At 38.9% G+C, this 26,794-nt stretch overlaps 1 protein-coding gene across 5 annotated transcripts in view; it reads right to left on the bottom strand.

Moving 5' to 3' along the window:
* The window catches only part of LOC113888460 (multidrug resistance-associated protein 4-like), a 176,782-nt gene that overhangs the window by 33,808 nt on the left and 116,180 nt on the right, over positions 1 to 26,794 (bottom strand). For all 5 annotated transcript variants that reach the window (XR_003509979.1, XM_027535582.1, XM_027535583.1 and 2 more), the window contains 3 exons: positions 25,222 to 25,322; positions 23,979 to 24,167; positions 12,265 to 12,420 (listed from right to left, as the gene is read on the bottom strand). Coding sequence is in view for 4 of the 5 variants with exons in the window: in XM_027535582.1 (XP_027391383.1) it covers positions 12,265 to 12,420; positions 23,979 to 24,167; positions 25,222 to 25,322 (446 nt within the window). In the remaining variant the exon portion in view is untranslated. The remainder of the gene's footprint in view (positions 1 to 12,264; positions 12,421 to 23,978; positions 24,168 to 25,221; positions 25,323 to 26,794) is intronic.

Raw genomic sequence — 26,794 nt, 5'->3', positions numbered from 1 at the left:
TTTTAGGGGACAGATCCAAGAAAATATTGCTGTGATTTATGTCAACAATTATTATGCCTAATTTTTCTTCTAGGATCTTGTCTGACAAAGTATCTTGTCTTACAGGTCTTTGGGTCATTAATTCATCTTCACTTTATTTTTGATATGGCATTAGAGAACATTCAAATTTAATTCTTTTACAAGTAGCTGTGCAGATTTCCAATCCCAAAGAAAGGCAATGACAAAGAATGTTCAAACTACTGCACAATTGCACTCATCGCACATGCTAGCAAAGTAATGCTCAAAATTCTCAAAGCCAGGCTTCAACAGTACATGAAGCACGAAGTTCCAGATGTTCAAACTGGATTTAGAAAAGGCAGAAGAACAAGAAATCAAATTGCCAACATCCGCTGGATCATTGAAAAAGCAAGAGAGTTCCAGAAAAAACATTTATTTCTGCTTTATTGACTATGCCAAAGCCTTTGACTGTGTGGACCACCACAAACTGTGGAAAATTCTGAAAGAGATGGGAATAGCGGACCACCTGACCTGCCTCTTGAGGAATCTGTATGCAGGTCAGGAAGCAACAGTTAGAACTGGACATGGAAGAACAGACTGGTTCCAAATTGGGAAAGGAGTATGTCAAGGCTATATACTGTCACCCTGCTTATTTAACTTATATTCAGAGTACATCATGAGAAATGCTGGGCTGGATGAAGCACAAGCTGGAATCAAGATTTCCGGGAGAAATATCAATAACCTCAGATATGCAGATGACACCACACATATGGCAGAAAGTGAAGAAGAACTGAAGAGCCTCTTGATGAAAGTAAAAGAGGAGAGTGAAAGAGTTGGCTTAAAGCGCAACATTCAGAAAACTAAGATCATGGCATCCAGTGCCATCACTTCATGGGAAATAGATGGGGAAACAGTGGAACAGTGGCAGACTTAATATTTTGGGGCTCCAAAATCACTGCAGATGGTGACTGCAGCCATGAAAGTAAAAGATGCTTGCCCCTTGGAAGAAAAGTTATGACCAACCTAGACAGCATATTGAAAAGCAGAGTCATTACTTTGCCAACAACGGTCCATCTAGTCAAGGCTATGATTTTTCCAGGAGTCATGTATGGGTATGAGAGTTGGACTATAAAGAAAGCTGAGTGCCAAAGAATTGACGCTTTTGAACTGTGGTGTTGGAGAAGACTCTTGAGAGTCCCTTGGACAGCAAGGAGATCCAACCAGTCCATCCTAAAGGAAATCAGTCCTGAATATTCATTGGAAGGACTGATGCTGAAGCTCCAATAATCTGACCACCTGATGTGAAGAACTGACTCATTTGAAAAGACCCTGATGCTGGGAAAGATTGAAGGCGGGAGGAGAAGGGGATGACAGAGGATGAGATGGTTGGATGGCATCACCGACTCAATGGACATGAGCTTGAGTAAGCTACAGGAGTTGGTTAAGGACAGGGAAGACTGGCGTGCTACAGTCCATGGGATTGCAGAGAGTCGGACATGACTGAGTGACTGAACTGAACTCAACTGTGCGGATTTCTCCATACTATTTATTGAAGTGCATGTCTTTTCTTCATTATATATTCTTACCTCTTTTGTATTAGATTAATTGACCATAAGTGTGTGGGTTTATTTCTGGGTTTTCTTATCCTGTCCCATTAATCTATGTGTCTGGTTTCTGTGACAGCAACATAGTTTACCATTACTATAACTTTGCAATATAGCCTGAAGTCAGGGACTGTGATTCCTCCAGATTCATTCTTCTCTCTCAAGATTGTTTTGACTGGGGTATTTTCTGTTTCCATGCAAATTAAAAAAATTTTTTTTGTTCTAGTTTTGTGAAAAATGCCACCAGTAATCTGATAGAGATTGCGTTGAATCTGTAAATTGTCTTGGGTAGTATGGTCATTTTTAACAATATTGATTCTTTCAATCCAAGAACACAGAATATATTTTCTTTTGTTTGTATCAGCTTCAATTACTTTCATTAGTGTCTTACAGGTTTTGGACTAAACATCTTTTGCCTCCTTAGGTAGATTTATTTCTAGATTTTTTTTCCCTTTGATGTGATGTCAATGGGATTGTTTCCTTTATTTCTCTTTCTGATACTTTGTTTCTAGTCTATATAAGTGAAGCCTATTTCTGTATATACAACAGCTTATACAGCTCAATCTTTTGACTCTGTGGGAGAGGGAGGGCGGGATGATTTGGGAGAATGGCATTAAAACATGTATAGTATCGTATAAGAAACAAATTGCCAGTCCAGGTTCGATGCAGGATACAGGAAGCTTCAGGCTGGTGCACTGGGATGACCCAGAGGGATGGTAGGGGGAGGAAGGTGGGAGGGGGGTTCAGGATGGGAAACACGTGTACACCCGTGGCAGATGCATGTTGATGTATGGCAAAAGCAATACAATATTGTAAAGTAAAAATAATAATAATAATAAAAATTTTAAAAAAAGAACAAACAACCTAATCAAAAAATTGAAGAAGACCTAAATAGACATTTCTCCAAAGAAGACACACACATGGTCAATAGGCCCATGAAAAGATACTCAACATCACTAATTACTAGAGAAATACAAATTAAAACTACAATGAGGTATCACCTCACACTGGTTAAAATGATCATCATTAAAGAGTCTACAAATAATAAATGCTGGAGAGGGTGTGGAGGAAAGGGGATACTCCTACACTGTTCATGGGAATGTAAATTGGTGCAGCTGTTATGGAAAACAATATGGAGGTTCCTTAAAAGCTGAAAAAGAGTTACTGTGTGATCCAGCAATTCCATTCCTCAGCAAGTACCTGGAAAACATAAAAACCTTAATTCAAAAAGATACATGCACCACAGTATTCATAACAGTACTACTTATAATAGCCAAGATATGTTCATGGACAGATGAATGGATAAAGATATGATGTATACACATACATACACACACACAGGAATATTATTCAGCCATAAAAAGAATGAAATAATGCCATTTGCAGCAACATGGATGAACCCAGAGATAATGAAACTAGGTAAAATAAGTCAGGCAGAGAAAGACAAATATTATATGCTGCTGCTGCTGCTAAGTCACTTCAGTTGTTTCTAACTCTGTGTGAGATCACTTATATGTGGAATCTTAAAAAATGACAGAAATGAACTTATTTACAACACAGAAACAGATTCAAAAACATAAAAAAAACCAGACTAATGGTTACCAAAGAGGAGAGTGGTGAAGGATAAATTAAAAATCTGTGCTTAATAAATACACACTACTATTTTGCTGTACAATTGAAACACTGTGAAAAAACAGTCAGACACACACAAAATTTGACTCCTGGCTCTGCCCCTTACTTGATTAGTGGGACAAGCTCTCAGTGCCTCAGTTTTTAAATCTGTCAGGTAAGGATAACAACAGAAATGTGAGGATTAAGCAGGAAATGGTCAGATAAGGGGCTAAAATGTGTTAATGATTTCACAAATGTTAGGAATTATTATCAGTTCTCATGTAACTTGTCAGGGGCTGTAACAAGCATAAGAGAAGAAACAAGAGATACAGGCTCTGTCCTCAAGGAGAGGAAGAAAAAAGCCAAGAGTGTGGGGAAGGCTGAGAAAAAAGGCCAGAGGTCTTGGTGGCAGACTGGTAAGTAAGTGTACAAGGTTGTGGTCAGGAAAGAAGCTGCTGGGTGGGAAACATGAAATCAAAGTACAAAAAAGTGTTATTCTCTCTTCTTGCTTTTGGTGGAAACGTTAGATACATGTCTCTGTTACACTTTCCCCAAAATTTCTATTGTGTTTTTTTGATTTTTGTCTCTTTGCTCTATTAAGTATATTTATATGAACAATTTAGTTTATATTGTAAACAATATATATAAAGAAAATCACCAAGGACCATGAACACATAAGCAGAAATTAAAGAATAAAGTCATTCCAGAAGATGTTACTCTTTTTATTAAGCAGAAATAAGATCCAAAGGCCAATAATCCAATAATTAAGAATAACAGTTCCTGATGACTAAGCATTTTGTTGTTGCTGTTCATAAGGCAGAAACCTTATTTCACCCAGTTGTGTGTGATAAGTCTCTTCAGTCATGTCAGACTCTTTGCGACCCCATGGACTGTGGCTCACCACATCCCTCTGTCCATGGGATTCTCCAGGCAAGAATACTGGAGTGAGTTGCCATACCCTCCTCCAGTGGATCTTCCTGACCCAGGAATTGAACCTGCATCTCTTATGTCTCCTGCATTGGCAGACATGTCTTTTACCACTAGCACCACTTGGGAAGCCCAGTTATATCTTCACAACAAATCTGTGTGGCAATGATTCCAAGACCTGGTTTAAGGATGAGAACACTGAAGTCCTGAAGCTGAGCAATGACATCAAGGCCCCACAATCCTTTGAGGCAGAGTACGAATACAATTGTTGGGTCATGTTGACACTCGGTCTACACAAACATTCTACCCCTGGCTGTCTCTGGAATGATTTTCTGGGAAGCTTTGCACATTGCAAGTTCTCTACAGATACTCTCTCTTTTATCAACCAATATTGTACCTTGGAGACAAAGGCATATATAGAGGAATCTACATGTATACAAAGCTTAGGACTATTTTCTAAGGATGCTCTCTGGAGTGTGTACATTGAACATGCTCAAAGGAAGGGTGGAAATCAACAGAACAGAACAGAACCAAACCATGTTGATGCAAAGGTATGTTTAGTCTTTGCTCAGATGTGCTTCCAAACATTATTGGCAGAGCCAAGGATCTTCTAACATTATGTCTTTATTTATAGAGTTATTTTATATGCACAAGCATACAACTTTTTCTTATTATGAAGCTTTAAAAATAATGCAGGGCATGTTTCTAAAGCCTAGCATCCAAGGTTATGAAAGGATTTTACAGACATGCTCTTTATTTCTGTTAACTATTCTCATTTCAGAGATGAGTATGATCAAAACGTAAAACCTGGGAATCTAAGCTCATTTATTTTCTACTGTAACCACAAGTCATGAATTAAATAACCAGAGGGAATCTTTAAATATGGAGGCTGAACATGCTAAAAAGTTCTTCCCATTTTTCCTGAAAGGGTTATCTTTGAATACAAATTTTTAATTGTGGTAAAATACACATGAAATTTACTAGCTTAACCATTTGTAAGTACACAGTTCAGTGGTATTAAATACATTCACATTGTTGTACATCTCTACCTTCCAGCCACAGAACTTCTTTCATCTTGCAGAACTGAAACTCTACCCACTAAACAACAACTCCCCACTCCCAGCAGCTCCTGGAACCCACCATTCTGCTTCCTGTCTCCATGCATTTACTACTCTAGGTAGCTTATATTAGTAGAATCATACAGTATTTGTCCTTTGTAACTGGCTTTTTTCACTTAGCTTAATTTCCTCAAGGTTCATCTGTGCTGTAGCATGAGTCAGAATTTCCTCCCTTTCTAAGGCTGAATAATACTCCACTGTATACATATATGCACCACATTTTGTGTATTGATTCATCTGTCAATGGACCTTTGGGTGCCTCCACCTTTTTGCTACTGAGAAAAATGCTGCTATGAACATGCACGTACAGGTATCACTTCAAGATCTTTCTTTCAATTCTTTTGGGTTTATACCCTAAAGCAGAATTGCTAGATCATATAATAATTCTATCTTTAACTTTTTTGAGAAATGACCAACTTGTTTTCCACAGTGGCTGTAATATCTTACATTCCTACCAGCAATGAACAAGGATTCTAATTTCTCTACATCCTTGTCAATACTACCAACCCATTTCCTTTCTTTCTCTTTCATTTTTCTTTTTGCTAGTAGATATCTTAAAGGGTGCAAGTTGGCAACTCACTGTAGTCTGTAAAGCTGTATCTTGGTTTCAAAAGTACTTAGACATATACATTACCATATGTAAAATTAGATAGCCAGTGGAAATCTGCTGTATGAGCTCAAATCCAGTGCTCTGTGATAACCTAGAGGGGTGGCACGAGTTGGGAGGTGGGAAAGACATTCAAGAGGGAGGGCACATATGTATACCCATGGCTGATCCATGTTGATATATGGCAGAAACCGAAAGAGTATTGTAATTATCTTTCAATTAAAAACAAATTAATTAGAAAAACAAGAGTACTTAGAGTAATTCCAGGTATTTTAGAGGCCATGGGTATAGCAACAGATGTACTCAGTTGTCAATGGCAACCCACTCCAGTACTCTTGCCTGGAGAATCCCATGGACGGAGAAGCCTGTTAGGCTACAGTCCATGGGGTCGCTAAGAGTCGGACATGACTGAGCGACTTCACTTTCATTTTTCACTTGCATGCATTGGAGAAGGAAATGGCAACCCACTCTAGTATTCTTGCCTGGAGAATCCCAGGGACAGAGGAGCCTGTTGCGCTGCCATCTTTGGTGCCGCACAGAGTCGGACACGACTGACATGACTTAGCAGCAGCAGCAGCAGCAATACTCAGTTGTAAGACCCAAGCCCACATTCCCCTTCCCTTTGGGTGCCATGTTGAGATGCTTCCTAATATACAGGCATTTCAGGGCACATTTAACCCACATTCCAAAAGCACAATTGCCTGGCTCACTTTTTCTCATCTCGTCTGTTTTTCACCTCAAGAGGGTATTTATCTGAGTTTCCTTTGATGGGCAGATGATTATCAATTATATAAAAACAATTCAAATTCCTTTTTTAAAAATCAGTAAGTCTGTCAAAGGAGACGGCAGGATGGAAGGTGAGGACACAGGATCTAGGTTGCCCTTGGCTATATACCTGGAGGATAGTAATTTCTCAGTAAATATTCACTGAGTATTACTGAGTATTTCACAGTAAATATTATTTTGAGTGAATGAACCCCAAGGAATGACATAAGTGTTACTGTACATATAATCCAGTCTCCAAAACACTCCCTGAAAGTTGTACTTCTTTAAGATGCAAAAGAAAAGAAAATAGAATCAGAGTCCAGGAAAAGACTGGCCAATGGCCAATTCAATGGTCCACCATCACAGCAGTCACACCTGAGTCTAAATGACGCACTTCACACTTAGTGACCCATTTTATCCTCACAACAGATCAAAGGGAGAGTACTGTTTGTTACCTTGTAAGAGAAAACTGAGATACATAGAGACAGACTTCTCAGGCACCTGCTGTACCTCACTATTCTGTACTGCCTCCCTGGTGAAAATTATTTACTAAAGAATGGATTGTAAAAGTCTCCCCAAAGCATCTATATATCCTGTAATTCTCAAAGCTCAACAGTTTCACAGAAAGTTCTCCAAGGAGATACTCATCTTTGAAAAGACGTCCTCATTTCCCTCAGTGAAATTACATCTGTAAGACACTTAAAAGTCATGTTTCCCTATAGGAACCTCTGCAGTGCTAAAGAAACCACTTAACCTTTTGTTCTCAGAATTATGTAGTTATCAGTGGATAAAATTGTGGCAACTGAGGAAGACTGAGTCCAGAAATTTATCTCAGTAAGTTATTAAATTACATGCACAGAAAACTAATGAATGAACAAAGAAACAAAACATGTGTCCAATGAAAATGTCTGTTGAAAATACCTGATGTTCCCAAACAGGATAAACCCAAGGCGAAACACCCCAAGACACACATTAATCAAATTAACAAAGATCAAACACAAAGAACAAATATTAAAAGCAGCAAGGGAAAAACAACAAATAATACACAAGAGAATTCCCATAAGATAACAGCTGATCTTTCAATAGAAACTCTTCAAGCCAGGAGGGAATGGCAAGACATACTTAAAATGATGAAAGAAAATAACCTACAGCCCAGATTATTGTACCCAGCAAGGATCTCATTCAAATATGAAGGAGAAATCAAAAGCTTTACAGACAAGCAAAAACTGAGAGAATTCAGCACCACCAAACCAGCTCTCCAACAAATACTAAAGGATATTCTCTAGACAGGAAACACAAAAATGGTGTATAAATTCTAACCCAAAACAATAAAGTAAATGACAACGGGATCATACTTATCAAAAATTACCTTAAACGTAAATGGGTTGAATGCCCCAACCAAAAGACAAGGCTGAATGGATACAAAAACAAGACCCCTACATATGCCGTCTACAAGAGATCCACCTCAAAACAGGGGACACATGCAGACTGAAAGTGAAGGGCTGGAAAAAGATTTTCCATGCAAATAGGGACCAAAAGAAAGCAGGAGTAGCAATACTCATATCAGATAAAATAGACTTTAAAACAAAGGCTGTGAAAAGAGACAAAGACTATCACTACCAATGATCAAAGGATCAATCCAAGAAGAAGATATAACAATTATAAATATATATGCACCCAACACGGGAGCACCACAATATGTAAGACAAATATTAACAAGCATGAAAGGAGAAATTAACAATAACACAATAATAGTGGGAGACTTTAATACCCCACTCACACCTATGGATAGATCAACTAAACAGAAAATTAACAAGGAAACACAAACTTTAAATGATACAGTAGACCAGTTAGACCTAATTGATATCTATAGGACATTTCATCCCAAAACAATGAATTTCACCTTTTTCTCAAGTGCACATGGAATCTTCTCCAGGATAGATCACATCCTGGGCCATAAATCTAGCCTTGGTAAATTAAGAAAAATTGAAATCATTCCAAGCATCTTTTCTGACCACAATGCAGTAAGATTAGATCTCAATTACAGGTGAAAAACTATTAAAAATTCCAAAATATGGAGGCTGAACAACACTCTGATGAATAAACAACAAATCATAGAAGAAATCAAAATTTGCATAGAAACGAATGAAAATGGAAATACAACAACCCAAAACCTGTGGGACACTGTAAAAGCAGTCCTAAGGGGAAAGTTCATAGCAATACAGGCATACCTCAAGAAACAAGAAAAAAGTCAAATAAATAACCTAACTCTACACCTAAAGCAACTTGAAAAGGAAGAAATGAAGAACTCCAGGGTTAGTAGAAGGAAAGAAATCTTAAAAATTAGGGCAGAAATAAATACAAAAGAAACAAAAGAGACCAAAGCAAAAATCAACAAAGCCAAAAGCTGGTTCTTTGAAAGGATAAATAAAATTGACAAACCATTAGCCAGAGTCATCAAGAAACAAAGGGAGAAAAATCAAATCAATAAAATTAGAAGTGAAAATGGAGAGATCACAACAGAAAACACTGAAATACAAAGGATCATAAGAGACTACTATCAGCAATTATATGCCAATAAAATGGACAACATGGAAGAAATGGACAAATTCTTAGAAAAGTACAACTTTCCAAAACTGGACCAGGAAGAAATAGAAAATCTTAACAGACACATCACAAGCATGGAAATTGAAATTGTAATCAAAAATCTTCCAGCAAACAAAAGCCCAGGTCCAGACGGCTCCACAGCTGAATTCTACCAAAAATTTAGAGAAGAGCTAACACCTATCCTGCTCAAACTCTTCCAGAAAATTGCAGAGGAAGGTAAACTTCCAAACTCATTCTATGAGGCCACCATCACCCTAATACCAAAACCTGACAAAGATGCCACAAAAAAAGAAAACTACAGGCCAATATCACTGATGAACATAGATGCAAAAATCCTTAACAAAATTCTAGCAGTCAGAATCCAACAACACATTAAAAAGATCATACACCATGACCAAGTGGGCTTTATCCCAGGGATGCAAGGATTCTTCAATATCCACAAATCAATCAATGTAATACACCACATTAACAAATTGAAAAATAAAAGCCATATGATTATCTCAATAGATGTAGAGAAAGCTTTTGACAAAATTCAACATTCATTTATGATAAAAAAAAACTCTCCAGAAAGCAGGAATAGAAGGAACATAACCTCAACATAATAAAAGCTATATATGACAAACCCACAGCAAACATTATCCTCAATGGTGAAAAATTGAAAGCATTTCCCCTAAAGTCAGGAACAAGACAAGGGTGCCCACTTTCACCATTACTATTCAACATAGTTTTGGAAGTTTTGGCCACAGCAATCAGAGCAGAAAAAGAAATAAAAGGAATCCAAATTGGAAAAGAAGAAGTAAAACTCTCACTGTTTGCAGATGACATGATCCTCTACATAGAAAACCCTAAAGACTCCACCAGAAAATTACTAGAACTAATCAATGATTATAGTAAAGTTGCAGGATATAAAATCAACACACAGAAATCCCTTGCATTCCTATACACTAATAATGAGAAAACAGAAAGAGAAATTTAGGAAACAATTTCATTCACCATTGCAACGGAAAGAATAAAATACTTAGGAATATATCTACCTAAAGAAACTAAAGACCTATATATAGAAAACTATAAAACACTGGTGAAAGAAATCAAAGAGGACACTAATAGATGCAGAAATATACCATGTTCATGGATTGGAAGAATCAATATAGTGAAAATGAGTATACTACCCAAAGCAATTTATAGATTCAATGCAATCCCTATCAAGCTACCAACAGTATTCTTCACAGAGCTAGAACAAATAATTTCACAATTTGTATGGAAATACAAAAAACCTCGAATAGCCAAAGCGATCTTGAGAAAGAAGAATGGAACTGGAGGAATCAACCTGCCTGACTTCAGGCTCTACTACAAAGCCACAGTCATCAAGACAGTATGGTACTGGCACAAAGACAGAAATATAGATCAATGGAACAAAATAGAAAGCCCAGAGATAAATCCACGCACATATGGACACCTTATCTTTGACAAAGGAGGCAAGAATATACAATAGATTAAAGATAATTTTTTTAACACGTGGTGCTGGGAAAACTGGTCAACCACTTGTAAAAGAATGAAACTAGAGCACTTTCTAACACCATACACAAAAATAAACTCAAAATGGATTAAAGATCTAAATGTAAGACCAGAAACTATAAAACTCCTAGAGGAGAACATAGGCAAAACACTCTCTGACATACATCACAGCAGGATCCTCTATGACCCACCTCCCAGAATGTTGGAAATAAAAGCAAACATAAACAAATGGGACCTAATTAAATTTAAAAGCTTCTGCACATCAAAGGAAACTATAAGCAAGCTGAAAAGACAGCCTTCAGAATGGGAGAAAATAATAGCAAATGAAGCAACTGACAAACAACTAATCTCAAAAATATACAAGCAACTCCTACAGCTCAACTCCAGAAAAATAAATGACCCAATCAAAAAATGGGCCAAAGAACTAAGTAGACATTTCTCCAAAGAAGACATACAGATGGCTAACAAACACATGAAAAGATGCTCAACATCACTCATTATCAGAGAAATGCAAATCAAAACCACTATGAGGTACCATTTCATGCCAGTCAGAATGGCTGCGATCCAAAAGTCTACAAGCAATAAATGCTGGAGAGGGTGTGGAGAAAAGGGAACCCTCTTACACTGTTGGTGGGAATGCAAACTAGTACAGCCACTATGGAGAACAGTGTGGAGATTCCTTAAAAAAACTGGAAATAGAACTGCCTTATGATCCAGCAATCCCACTGCTGGGCATACACACTAAGGAAACCAGAATTGAAAGAGACACGTGTACCCCAATGTTCACCGCAGCACTGTTTATAATAGCCAGGACTTGGAAGCAACCTAGATGTCCATCAGCAGAGGAATGGATAAGAAAGCAGTGGTACATATACACAGTGGAGTATTACTCAGCCATTAAAAAGAATACATTTGAATCAGTTCTAATGAGGTGGACAAAACTGGAGCCTGTTATACAGAGTGAAGTAAGCCAGAAAGAAAAACACCAATACAGTATACTAACGTATATATATGGAATTTAGAAAGATGGTAACAATAACCGTGTATACGAGACAGCAAAAGAGCCATTGATGTATAGAACAGTATTTTCGACTCTGTGGGAGAGGGAGAAGGTGGGATGATTTGGGAGAATGGCATTGAAATACGTATAATATCATATACGGAATGAGTCGCCAGTCCAGGTTCCATGCACGATACTGGATGCTTGGGGCTGGTGCACTGGGATGACCCAGAGGGATGGTATGGGGAGGGAGGAGGGCGGAGGGTTCAGGATGGGGAACACATGTATACCTGTGGCAGATTCATTTCAATATTTGGCAAAACCAATACAATATTGTAAAGTTTAAAAATAAAATAAAATTTAAAAATAAAAATATAAATTAAAAAAAATGTGGTCTATTGGGGAAAAAAGGATCAACGCTTCCATGTAATTTGAAAAAAAACTCAAATTAAAAGCAGTTAAACTTAGATACATTATAAAAAGAACAATGTGACAATGCTCTGATGTGCATACCTGAGGTGCAACTGACATTTTCTTTCTTAAATCATGAAGTCCAATGTTGCTTGTCCAGATCCCATCTATCTGAATGCCACCTTCGGGTTCTGACAATCTGAAAAGAGCAGCGATGAGGGAAGTTTTTCCAGTTCCTGTTCTTCCCACAATGCCACACTGTAAAGAGACCAAGTGGGATTAAGAATTAACAGGATACAAAAAACCTAGGAGAAACCCTGATTGTTGAAGATGAATTTTCAAAGTTCTATTATATATGAAGAGTAGTCTGTAGTTTCTCAAGCATGATCTTGGTGACATTCCGAGCCAGAAAATTCATTGTTGGCGGGGGGGGTCGGTCAGGAGACTGTCTCCTGTAAGATGTTTAAAAGTACCCATGAACTCTACCCACTAGGTACCAGATTCAATCCCCAAATTGTGGCAACCAAAAATGGCAGATGTTCACAAATGTCCCTGGATGAGACCACCATCATCCCAAGCATATAGCATATAAACTACAGTTATTTTTATGCCTTCTTAAGATGTCATGCAGTTTTATTCAGATTTCCCTGAAGGGAGGCTTAATATGCTGAAAATTGTTTTCAGTGATTATCACATAGTATCCATTATGTGGTATGTTAAAGGGGGAGACATGCATGTGTGTGTGGTATGTGTATACATGTATATGGATGTGTGTAACTAACACTCATAAAGCAAGATGACTTAAAAATAATAATAATCTGCTGGCAGTGAAAAACCAGCAGTCTCCTAAGTGGTGCATAAGAAGTCAGCTTTTAAATTAGCTTTATTCCTGCTGCCTAGGTAATTTGACCTTGGGAATCACATGGGTACTTTTACAGAGATGTCAACAAGTCACAAGTGTTATACACAAACAAGTACTCACTTTCTCAGGGATCTTTCATTTAAGAGGAATTATTCTTTGGTAGAAAAATGAAATCATTTCCTGATATTAAATATCTTAACTATATTTGATGTTGAAATATCTTAAAATATAAAATGCAGAATGTTAAAAGACAGAGGCCAGTAGACAAAATGCACATAATGAGGCCAACAAAAACACAAACAAAACTTGCTATTTACACGGGACCTTTAATTGGAGCAGTACAAAAGGCATTTAATTAACAAATTAATACTTACAATTGAACCTTGAAAAAATACATGTCAAGTGTCAGTCTATTTATTAAAACCAAAGCAGGGAGAAATTAAGTGACTAGCAATAAGATTAAAGAATCTATACAATGCAGGTTAAATGCTAGTAGGGAATAAAACTGCATTCAAATATGCATGCAGAAAATGATATTTTTTATCAAGTTTGAAAGTGAAAGAAAGTATTAGTCCCTCAGTCTTGTCTGACTTTTTGTGACTCCATGGAATGTAGCCCATGGACAGGCTCCTCTGTCCATGGAATTCTCAAGGCAAGAATAGTACAGTGGGTTGCCATTTCCTACTCAGGGGATTTTCCCGACCCAGGGATGGAGACCAGGTCTCCTGCCTTGCAGGCAGATTCTTTACCATCTGAGCCACCAGGGAGGCCCAACTACAAATTCCCTGAAGGAAGCTTCCCAAGAGATGATTTCATCTCTATTTAGAATCTGGAATTGATGAGGGTGTAAGACATGCTTTTGATCATTTGTAAATCAGTAACATTTTAAAACTCATAGCTTTAAAGAGAACAGCTAAATCTGTCTATGCAATATAATCAGAATTCTTAGAAACTTTCATTTTTCTGATTTGAATACCTCTAAATTTTCACAACTTAGCCTGTCAAGTCAATCATGGCATTTCAAAAAAGAATTTATATTTATAGAGATTAAACATCAAAAAGTGGGTTTAGTTAATTTTATTATCTTATAAAGATAATACATGTATAAGATTTTGTTGTTATTGTTGTTGTTGTTGTTTAGTGTCTCAGTCATGTCCAACTCTTTGTGATCCCATGGACTGCCGAACACCAGGCTTTCCTGTCCATCACTGTCTCATGGAAGTTACTCAAACACATGTCCATCGAGTCAGTGATACCATCCAACCATCTCGTCCTCTGTTGTCCCCTTCTTCTCCTGCCCTCAATCTTTCGCAGCATCAGGGTCTTTCCCAATGAATAAGCTCTTCCCATCAGGTAGCCAAAGTATTGGAGATTCAGCATAAGTTTTTCCAATGAATATTCAGAGCTGATTTCCTATAGGATTGACTAGTTTGATCTCCTTGCAGTCCAAAGGACTCTTCTTCACCACCACAGTTCGAAAGCATCAATTCTTTGGCAATCAACCTTCTTTATGGTTCAACCCTTACATCCATGTATGACTACTGGAAAAACCATAGCTTTGATTATATGGACTTTTGTTGGCAAAGTAATGTCTCTGCTTTTTAATATTCTGTCTATTTTTGTCAATGTTTTTCTTCCAAAGAGCAAACATCTTTTAATTTCATGGCTGCCATCACTGACCACAGTGATTCTGGAGCCCAAGAAAATAAAGTCTGTCACTTTCCATTGTTTCCCCATCTATCAGTCATGAGGTGACTGGACTGGATACCATGATCTTCATTTATTGAATGTTGAATTTTAAGCTAGCTTTTTCACTCTCCTCTTTCACTTCCATCAAGGGGCTCTTTAGTTCCTCTTCGCTTTCTGCCATTACAGTGGCAGAATCCACCACTGATCTGCATAGCTGAGGTTACTGAGATTTCTCCTGGCAGTTTTAATTCCAGCTTGAGCTTCATCCAGCCCGGCATTTCACATCACGTACTTTGCATATAAGTTGAATAAGCAGGGTGACAAAATACAGCCTTGACATATTCCTTCCCCAATTTTCAACCAGTCCGTTGTTCCATGTCCAGTTCTAACTGTTGCTTCTTGACCTGCATATAGGTTTCTCAGGACATTTTGCACCTTATTTTAAACCCTAATCTGTATGATACAGATGGGCCATTCTGTGCACACAGGCAAGTCGTAGTTTGTTCATATGTGACTTATGTGTTTTGTGTACAGGCAGGCCTCAAAGATATTTTGGATTTGGTCTGGACAACCTCAGTAATGTGACTATCACAAAATAAAGCAAGTTATATGCATTTTTTGTTTCTCTGTTCAAAAAGATTTGAGTTTATTCTATATTGTAGTCTACTAAGTGTACAATAGCATTATATATTAAAAAAGATGTACACAACTTAATTTCCAATACTTTATTGCTAAAAGAATGCTAATCATCATTTGAGCCTTAAAACACACTGATCCCAGATCCCAGAATAACACATATCATAACAATGAAATGGTTTGAAATATTGAAAGAATTATCAAAATGTGATATAGAGACATGAAGCTAGCAAATGCTGTATGAAAAATGGTGCCAATGTTTTGCTTGACACAGCATTGCCATAAATGTACAATTTGTGGGGGAAAAATGCATTGTCTGTGAAGCACAATAAAAACAGGTATGTCTGTATTTCTGGGTGTTTTCACATATAAATCAACCCACAACAGGACACAAGTGAGTACTGTATCTGTGAGGATGCATGGATGTTCCCATGTCATCAGCTCTACTTAAATTGATCCATCTTTGCAAATAGGAACATTTATAGAGTTTGAGTAAATGATCTGAGATATATAGGGGCACCAAGGGTTGTTCATGATCACAGGACTGTGAACTCCAAACTCCAGTGAGGAGAAGTTAAAAAAAAAAAAAAAAAAAAATGGAGGGCTTCCCTGGCAGTCCAGTGGTTAAGATTCTGTGCTTCCACTACAGGCAATGTGAGTTCAACCCCTGGTTGAAGATCCCACATGTTGCATGGCCACAGGTACCCCAAAAGAAAAAGGCAACTCAAAGAAAACCTAGTCCTGGCTATTTCTACAGTTCAGTCATCAAAACTATAGTCTGAGTGACTTTTCTGGGTAACCAAAGGTTTTTACCAATTGCCCATGGAGAGTATCACCATTATCAGTAAGCTCACATCCTTCAATCTAAAGACACCTTGAGGGCTTCCCTGGAGGCTCAGTGGTAAAGAATCTGGCTGCTAGTACAGGAGTCATGGGTTCAATCCCTGGTTCGGGAGAATCCCACATGCCACAGAGCAACTAAGCTCATGCGCCACAACTATTGAGCCTTTATATAGAACCTGGGAACCAAAACTACTGAGCCCACATGCCACATCTACTGAAACCCTCACACCCTATAGACTGTGCTCTGTAACACGAGAAGACACCACAATGAGAAGCCCAGGCACAACAACTAGAGCAGTCTCCACTCACTGCAACTAGAGAAAAGCCCAAGCAGCAAGAGACCCAGCACAGCCAAAAATAAATAAATAAAATTATAAAGACTCTTGGAGAAAATCTTATTTTATGTGATTTACAATGGCTCCTTTCTGTTTTTCCAACCAGGTTGGTCTCTGATTGAGAGAGTCATTTCCTAGGCAGGTTGATAGGGAGTCTAGGGGTCCCCAAAGAGAGAGGGGTCTGGAATTCTCAAGGAGGAAAAAAGGACAAACTTTTTTTCTTTCTCCACATTCCTTAGGATTATATACCAATAATGTATCCTGCCTAAGGACAGTCTTTGGATTCAACCTTCTGTTATTTTAAAAAGTTAATTATGGGAGTATACCTGGTCTTTACAAGGATGTATCTTGCCTGAGGACAGTGTTATCTTAAAATGTAAATTATGGGAGTAGGTCGGAGGAGGTCTTTACAACCTCCAGACATTCTTTGGATTATATAACCTCATTATTAACACTAGCAAGCGGGTACTCTTTCTGCCCCCTTCTGATGCCTATGTCAGAAGCTTTCTCTATCTCCTTTATACTTTAATAAAACTTTACTACACAAAAGCTCTGAGCGATCAAGCCTCGTCTCTGGCCCCGGATTGAATTCTTCTCCTCTGGGGGCCAAGAATCCCGGTGTATTCACGTGATTCAACAACAACCTTTCATGATGATGACACCAACTTGTTAGACACTTGCACCTGGCTTTCTCTCCACACATCAAACTCAATATAATCAACACCCAATGCCCCACACAAAACAGCCTCTTCTTTCATCTTTCCTACATTACTCTCACAATTTCTTTCCCAGGGTCAGGGCCTGAACTGTCCACCTCACTTCCCTGAGTCCAGCACGGTGCCAAGCCCTGAAGACTCTACTCTTGCAGTGTTTTATGATTCAGTTCCTCATTTTAAGATCCACAGCCAGCACCAGAGTGCCAGGTTACATCACCTTTTAAAAAACAAGTTAAAGAAAACTCTTTTCTTAAAAAAAAAAAAATCAGTGCAAATGAATTTGAAAAGTAAATACTAGCTATCCTCAGCACTCTGAAAAAACCATTTTCAAGATGACATTTTTACTTTCTAGACTTCTGTATGTGTCCTTAAAGACACAAGTTCACATATATAAACAAAATGGGATTAATATGAACATACTGTTGTGTGTTTTCATTTAGTATTTCATAAGAATATTTACTTTAACAGCTATTTACTTTAACAAAATATTACAGTATATATGTGATCATTTAACAAACCCCCTACTGCTGGATATTTAGGCAATCTCCAATAATTTACTATTAGAGATAACTCTGTTAAATATCCTTGAAGCTAAATTTTCAGAGCTGTTAAGCTTTTAATCTACCCTCCAGAAATAGGATACCATTTTCCACTCCCACTTGATTCCCTGCACATTCACAAACCTGAGTGTTAAGAGTTTTGTTTTAATTGACATATGTTTGATTCCAAAAAGTGGAATCACTTTCCCAAGACATTTTTCTGGAGGCACAATAGCTCCAGGCTCCCTGCCTCCTGAATCTGCCCACAATGGTCCATATGCTCTCAGTTCTCAAATTAAACTCCCAAAGGTCGGCTCTGTGCCCATCACTCCACCCCAGGATATCTCTTCTACAAAACCATCCCCACTGACCCACATGTCCACAAGTCAGCTTCCTTGGGGTCATTCAGTAGTTTTCAGGGTTGAGCATGAAAATGTGTGCTGCACACTGCTGCTGCTAAGTCGCTTCAGTCGTGTCCAAGTCTATGCGACCCCATAGACTGGACAATGCAGCCCACCAGGCTCCCCAGTCCCTGGGACTCTCCAGGCAAGAACACTGGAGTGGGTTGCCATTTCCTTCTCCAATATATGAAAGTGAAAAGTGAAAGTGAAGTCGCTTAGTTGTGTCCAACTCTTAGCGACACCATGGACTGCAGTGCACCAGGCTCATCCATCCATGGGATTTTCCAGGCAAGAGTACTGGAGTGGGGTCTGATTTTCCTGAATGCTCTACAGGTGCCTAGTTCTTCGCTCACTGGATCAGGGCATTATGCTTTTGCTTATGTTGACACCACCTCCTAAAGAACTTTCACATGCATTTCTACTGAATGTATTTCCACCTGCTGGAACCCTAACCACACATCACTAAGTCTGTCTCACATACCTAAATCCTTGGAAATTCTCTCCCTGTCCCCTCATGTGGGTTTGTCCCAACCCTAACAGATGTTATGTCATTTTTGTAAAAAAAAAAAATGTTATATTTTTAAGAACCTCTATAAAAATTATGACCTCTTTCTAGTTTGCAAAGCTAATATATTCATTTTCTTGTTTCTTCAGATGAACCATACATGTTGACAGCAGAATCTGTGTTGGATTTGACTGTCTTTATTTGTATTACCTGTGATGTCCTGAGAAAAAGAAGCTTCCATTGGGAACTTAGATTTTTAACTCAGGCCAGAGAAATTTATGGAAAATCTATTATCATATTATTTAGTTATATGATAAACCAGACAGAGAAAGACACAACAGATGGACCATACAGCTATAGATACAACTTCAAATGGCTGACACCTCTGTTCTTATGGGACAGACAACTTTTGCAGTATAAGTGTTTATGGTCATTTTACACCCAATGAAGATGATGGCCATCTTTATGCAAGCAATTACTCTGATCCCCATGCTGGGTGCTTTACATGTCTTATCTTGTTAAGTCATAAAACAACCCTACAGGCTACATCCTATTGCTTCCATTTTGCAAAAGAAAAGATTGAGGCTTAGTTAGATGAATTAGTCTGCCTGAAATATCAGAGCCCATAAGTCACAGGATGGGACTCAAATCCACATCCTTGGGCTCTTCTCCATCTGCTGATGGCCTCCTTATCACCTGGATGGCCTGGCACCATATCATGTCTTTCTGTGTAGCCAGAACAGAGAAAATGGGGAGAAGTGTAGCTGCAGTTAAATGTAAAGGCCTAAGATAGAGGTCTTATGACCAGAGAGTTAAAGCATGATGTGGATACAGGCATGTACAAGGTGAGTGGGAGCAAAGAGTGTGTCTGGGGTCAGGTGGGCAGGCTGTCAGCAGAAAGAATTGGCATCCACAGCTGGGATGAGAGAGAAACCTGCACCATGTGCACCTGAGTGGGGCACATGGTGCCTGGGGAACAGACCAGACAGACCTCGTGCCCTGCTTGTGGCAGCAAGACTCATTTTTTATCCCATCAGGTGATGAAAGAACTGCATACACTGCTACACTCAGCTCTTTCTGACTCCAGGTCCAAGCAGGACTGAGCCTGTGTGAAATCCCTCCAGTCCCTGCAGTAGGCTGGTGTGGGAAAGTTGGAGGCAGGATGAAAACTGCCCGTGATGAAGACAGACTCCACTGAAAAGATGCAAATAAATGCAGTAGAATCACACAGAATTAGATTATATTGTAAAGGCCCAATTTATAGAATATAAAAGTAAGTAAATCTGTAGGGTTAGGTGGCACAGATCTTTCTAGAGCCTCCTGCTCAGTCACAACAGGGCTTTGGGTGATTCATGAACTCAGTTTCAAACTGTCAAAGGACATTTCTTGGAAATCATAGGCTATCAGTCATCAAAAACTGCCTTTGGGAGACAAAGGACTTTACTAGAAGGTCCTGTTTAAATGCAATGCTGAGAAAGTCAGTTGAATGGGCCTGAGACTCTGCATTTCTAAGAAGCTCCAGGAGATGCAGGTGCTACTGACCCTGGCACCAGAGTCTAAATCACAAGGAATTAGGAAGCTGACAGAGGAAGGGGGACAAGCTGAGAATGAAGGGAGGGGTTTCTATGAAAATATTATGTTAAAAAGGAGAAAAAGTAAGAAACTAATATTTTTGCACATTATAGCAAGTTCTAGTAAGCATCTGCAAAAATGTATTATCCAAGTAATAGCTGTGAGCAAAAACAAACAAAAAAATAAATCTACCTCAAGAGGTGGAAAATGCTTTAATATGACCCAGGACTCTCTAAAATTATCAAATCAACCACAAAATCATGTAAATGAAAAATGCAGCCTGTGTTCAGAATCTAACCAGGAAGCCAAGGGTGCAATTTATCTCATGGTGATTTTTTTTTTTTGGCTATGCTGTGTTATGGTTGCTTTGTGCAGGCTGTTTCTGGTTGTGGCGAGTGGGAGCTACTCCTTGTTGCAGTACATGGGCTTCTCACTGAGGTGGTTTCTTTTGTTGCTGAGCACAAGCTTGAGTAGTTGTGGCATGTAGGCTCAGTAGTTGTGCCGCATGGACTTACTTGCTCTGCGGCATGTGGAATCTTCTCAGACTAGGGATTGAACCAGTGTCCCCTGCATTGGCAGGTGAATTCTTATCCACTGCACCACCAGGGAAGTCCTGGCTCTTTATTTTCACTTTCAATTTCTTCCATGAATTAAAATCCTGCATAATGCCTACTACAATTTCTTATTTACTGTAACTTCTTCAGGAATCGTGACAGCAGAGGAAATGAGGGAAAGAGAATAAAGCCCCACTTCTGCTGGGCTGGCTCACTCCTATGCCTCCTCCCCCACCCACAATAGACTCTCTCAGTCAAATCCAATACCAAAGGGGTGTCCTGGAGTGACAAGGGCAGCGACAAGTGAGCAGGAGAGGAAACCTCTGATGTACACAAGTGGAATGAAATGGCTTCATGAACATGCTGCCCACGGATCATCTCCCAACACAAAAATGAAGCTAATGGCGATACTGCATCAAGTTGCTACCATTATTAAATCAGTCTCCAGATTTAATTTGTCCTGAAACATTTTAGATTCTCAATAATCCTATGATTTGTAGGTTCTAAGAAGGAAGAATAAGAATCTGTTATGTTCCTAAGTTGTACTACAGAGTTTCTTAGATAATTCATATTCTATGCCTTTGGAGAAAATTTAAGACAAGTGCAAGTTAACAGAATTACATTTACAATGGAAAATCTGACAGACACATTGTCTGAGAGTAAACAAACATTGCCTTCAGTGCTCTAGGCGACAGGATTATATCAAGAGTTGTGGTTAATGTTTTCCTGACATACCAGTTCACCTTCTTCCTGACCTACAATGGAACTGGAAATAATTAACCAGCTTTTCCCCTGTGACATGGGGTCGCTAAGATTCGGACACAACTGAACGACTTCATTTCCACTTTTCACTTTCATGCATTGGAGAAGGAAATGGCAACACACTCCAGTGTTCTTGCATGGAGAATCCCAGGGACGGGGAAGCCCGTTGGGCTGCCATCTATGGGGTTGCACAGAGTCGGACATGACTGAAGCCACTTAGCAGCTTAGCAGCAGCCCTGTGACTAACTGAAGTTGCTCCCTGGGTAGCATTTGGGGATTAAGTTGAATATTTATTTTTTTCATTTTCATGTTTCAAAGGTATCATTCACTAACTTACAGCTACAGTCCACTAGATGGGTCTGTGGTAGTGAGAGTTTTAAAGAGTAGTTCTTTCAGTTATTCAGAGTTGTCTTGTGTATATATGTGTGTTTGTTACTGGCTGCTCACACCTGTGTGCTACTCACTCTTGCAACCTGCAGTCCCTAAGCACCCTCTCTGTGCCCTGCAGAATGCCACTTTCTGGGGAACAAAGATGAAAAAAAGATGCTCTCTGATTTTAAAAAGCCTCAAGGTACTTACTGTGAAATACAGACTCCAAATTATAAAGCATGCTATAGGTGCTATCTTTTAATAGTGATATCACATATCTTTTTATACGAATAGTAAAATTCACATAACATAAAATTTAACTACTTAACCATTTTTAAGTGGACAGTTTGGTGTTCAGTATATTCACATTGTTATGCAACCAAGCTTGAGAATTTTTTTTTTTTTGCCTGCTAAAACTGAAATTCTATACCCATTAAACAAACAACTCCCGATTCCCCACCCCCCAGTCCCTGGAGACCACCATCCTACTTCCTGTCTTCCTGAATTTGACTACTTAGGAATCTCACATAAGTGGAATCAGAGTATTCATTCCCTTTTTATCTGGCTTATATTATTTGGCAAAATATCATAAAGATTTATCCATAGGTCAGAATTTTCTTCCTTTTTAAAACTGAATAATATTTCATTGTAAGGATTTAATTCCTTCCGATTTTTGGCTACTGTGAAAACAGGTGTACCATAATTTATACCTTAAAAGAAAATACAAGACACTAAGGAAGAATTGAGGGTCTCAAAGATGCGTTAGGTCAACTCAGAAAATGAGGAGACATTCACCAGCCAGATGATGGAGGGAACAGGTCTCTGAGGTGGAGGGGCAGCATACACACTGAAATCTGGAGGGCGTGGTGCTTTGGGAGAACCTACACGCGACCCGATTGCAGGGGTGTGCGTAAGTCAGGAGACATATTGGCTTCAGAGGGAGATGGGGAAGAGCTTCCTACCACCTTGCCTGCTCTGGTTTAGTCTCTCCTTGAAGACTCTGTCCTGGGCCCAGCTGAGAGCCTCAAGCTGAATGTGAAAAGAGCATCACCAGCAGACATGGACACTGGCAGATCCAGGTCACAAGCCTCTCTGCCATCTCCCATGTGGATCTTCCCTGCTCTCTTCAATTTGCTTTTGACTTTGAGCAAGTCTCCAGGCTCTGCCTCCATCTGACGCCCTGGTTCCTCACCCCTGACTGGGTCATGATTCAAGCTCTTCTCTAGTGGCTACAAACTCACCCGAAAGCCCCTACTGGAGTGGACTTCAGGCTATGGTCAGGTTCAAGCAGTAGCTCAACCCAGGCCAGTAAGGATCAGATTTGTGCTAAAGAAAGAAGCAGTCTGTGGGGAGAGGACAGAGAGCAGCTCAGTGTGCGTGAGTAGAGGACAAGTTCATGGCAAAAACTCAGGGACAGAAGAGCAGACTGCAACCAGAGGGCACCGAGAAAGGAAAAGATTTCAGAAACACAAAGAAGAAAAGAACTTTGCTGGTGGTCCAGTGGCTAAGAACCTGTGCTCCCAATGCAAGGGGCCTGGGTTCGATTCCTGATCAGAGAACTATTAATAGATCCCACAAGCTGCAACTAAGACTTCTCATGCCACAATGAAGATGGAAGATCCTGTGTGCCACAACTAAGAACAGCACAACCAAATAAATAAATAAAAATATATTTAAAAAATAAAAGATGGAAAAGAATGAAATATTGGAGAGTTATGAACAGGGAGCCAGGGCAGACTACCCAGACTTTGTATGAATAATTAGGTGTCACATACAGTGTCCTGGGTCAGATTAAGATCGAGCTCTGGAGCCCAGGGCCCATTAACCACCATGAAGGAGCTCATGACACAGGGAAAAAATGCTGGTATCCCCATTCCATGGTTAGTTTCCAAAAAAGATTCAGGGACAGTGTCACTGATCTAATCTGCATCCATTAGGAAAAGAGTCCCCCTGTACACGGACAAGGAAGCCAAGAGCAGATATGGTGCTAAACCTTTAGCTGGATTTTAAAGAGGCAAATGGCTTAAACAAACCTTTTGTCCTGGGTCAATGGACATTTCCAGGTCCTTGAATACCACAGGCCCGTCCGAGCTATATCCAAAGTTCATATTAATGTAAATCTCTCCATTCTGGGGCCAGGATGGAGGTGGACGATACTTAGGTTTCCAGGGCAATTCTTTCCCAAGGGCTGTATATTCAATCCCTCTTTCTACTGAAATAACCTGAAACACATATGACATCACATGAGTTAGTGTCAGATGGTCTTATTCATGGGTGTTCAGAGATTGTAAATGAAACCTTCTGCTTTTCTATGGTTCAAACATCCCAGGTCTCAGCATCCACAAAGGACAGAAGTAGGAGTCTGATGAGGTCTTGGATGATTTGCAAACTTGTTCATCATCCTCAACACTTTTACTTATGACTATTCCCTTCAACTTTATATTAAAACTAAAAGAATTAGAGAACTGAATGGTAAAATTTTATTGACCCACCTTTCACATCTGAATAAAAAGCAACAGAATTTTTTCAAAGAAAAGAACACTTATGGACACCAGTCAGTATGTGTGGCTACAGAAGGGCCACATGTTACAGAAGAGCAGAATTGGATGGTCATCAAGCCTCATTTTAACAATTAGTCCCTGTCTACTCTGTTAGAAGGCTGACATGGAAAGACTTTGTTTTTCTCCCTTTAGGAGAAGATACAAATATTCAAAAGTGTATAATGTACATACTAAGACCTCCTAAACAACTGTAACTCCACACCTTTGAGAGAACATTCTGAGAGAGAACCTATCCTACCAGGAAGAAAGGCTGCCAGCAAATTCAGGTGTTCAACACATACAAGAATAAATGCTAAAATGCGGGGAGGGGTGGAGAAACATATTAATTAAATAAACCTCAAAATACTGGATTCTTTTCTTTTACCAAAAATGAGGAATTACCCATTAAGAAACAAGCTGCTAAGTTAGCAAACAATTAGCCTATATTCTCTCCAGAATTTCAGAACCTTTCTCCTATGAGACATTTATTGTTTTTGAAGCCAGTTTGTGATGAATATAAAACTTTATGACATGGTATACATACGTCTGAGAAAAGATGTATATATTTTATTTCACATTAACTTTAAGCAGATGGAGGAGAATACAAAAAAAAAAAAAAAACTTTGTTAACTATGATGCAAAAATAATAGTTTTACTATTTTACATAAGAATTGCTTTTATGCCATTTAATAGCAAGGAGACTTGAAAAGGCTAAGAACAGAAAGATAAACATCACCATGTTCTCAGCTTCAGCACTTTGCCTGATGCACCACTGGAACATCCCCGTGAGTGTGAGAGTGAGAGACAGGACCAGGCCAACCTGCCCGGGAGTCAAAACTAAAATGAAGAAGAAGAGGAATAAGGTGAGCCTACTTCTCAATCCCTCATGCAGCTCCTTCTGTCACTTTACAAAGAAGACTCTTTTATTTTTATGATTTTTATTGGAGTATAGTTGATTTATAAAGTTGTGTTCGCTTCAGGTACATAGTAAAGTGAATTAGCCAGACACATATACATATAATCTATTCTTTTAAAAGTTATTTTCCATGGGGAGCATATATATACCTGTGATGGATTCATTTTGATATTTGGCAAAACTAATACAATTATGTAAAGTTTAAAAATAAAATAAAATTTAAAAAAACAAACAAACAAACAAAAAGTTATTTTCCCATATATGTCATTACAGAGTATTAATTAGAGTTCCCTGTGCTGTAGATCCTTTTTAGTTACCTATTTTATATAGTAACCTATTTTATATAGTAGTGAGAGGACTACTTTATAATATTTGAATCTTTTACATGTAATGATAGTATTACTCATAATATTACTTCTGTTGATTGAGACTGTAAAATAGTTTAAAAAAAAAAAAAGGCAAGAAAAACCCACTATGAGGGAATTCCCGGGTGGTCCAATAGCTAAGACTCCACACTTCCAATTCAGATGGCCTGGGTTCAATCCCTAGTCAGGAAACTAGATTCCACATTCCACAACTAAGACTTCACATGCTGCAATTAAAGTCCTGCCTGTCTCACCTGAGACTGAAGATCCCCTGTGCTCCAACTAAGACCCAGTGCAGCCAAATGAATAAACAATTTTTTTAAATATTATGAATTTAGAAAGAATTAAGAAAGTTGTTGCTGCTGTTCAGTCACTAAGTCATGTCTTACTCTTTGCGACACCATGGACTGCAGCACACCAGGCTTTCCTGTCCTTCATTATCTTCCAGAGTTTGTTCAAACTCATGTCCATCAAGTTGGTGATGCTATCTAATCATCTCATCCTCTGCTGTCCTCTTCTCCTTTTACCTTCAATCTTTCCCAACATCAGGGTCTTTTCCAATGAGTCAGCATTTTGTATCAGGTGGCCAAAGTATCTGAGCTTCAGCATCAGTCCATTCAATCAATATTCAGGGTTGATTTCCTTTAGGATTGACTGGTTGATCTCCTTACAGCCCAAAGGACTCTCAAGAGTCTCCTCTAGCATCACAATTTAAAAGCATCAATTCTTCAGGCTTCAGCCTTCTTAAGGGCTTTCCTTGTGGCTCAGCTGGTAAAGAATCTGCCTGCAATGCGGGAGACCTGGGTTTGATCCCTGGGTTGGGAAGATCCCCTGGAGAAGAGAATGGCTGCCCACTCCAGTATTCTGGCCTGGAGAATTCCATGGACTGTATAGCCAAGAGTCAGACACGACTAAGCGACTTTCACTTCACAGCCTTCTTAATGGCCCAACTCTTATGTCTGTACAAGACTACTGGAAAAACCATAGCTCTGACTATATGGACTTCTGTTGGCAACATGATGTATCTG

This window comes from Bos indicus x Bos taurus, unplaced genomic scaffold, assembly GCF_003369695.1.
Source record: "Bos indicus x Bos taurus breed Angus x Brahman F1 hybrid unplaced genomic scaffold, Bos_hybrid_MaternalHap_v2.0 SuperScaffold_100147, whole genome shotgun sequence".
NCBI lineage: Eukaryota > Metazoa > Chordata > Mammalia > Artiodactyla > Bovidae > Bos > Bos indicus x Bos taurus.
Note: the sequence above shows the minus strand (reverse complement) of the source record. Positions and strands in the feature narration are given on the sequence as shown.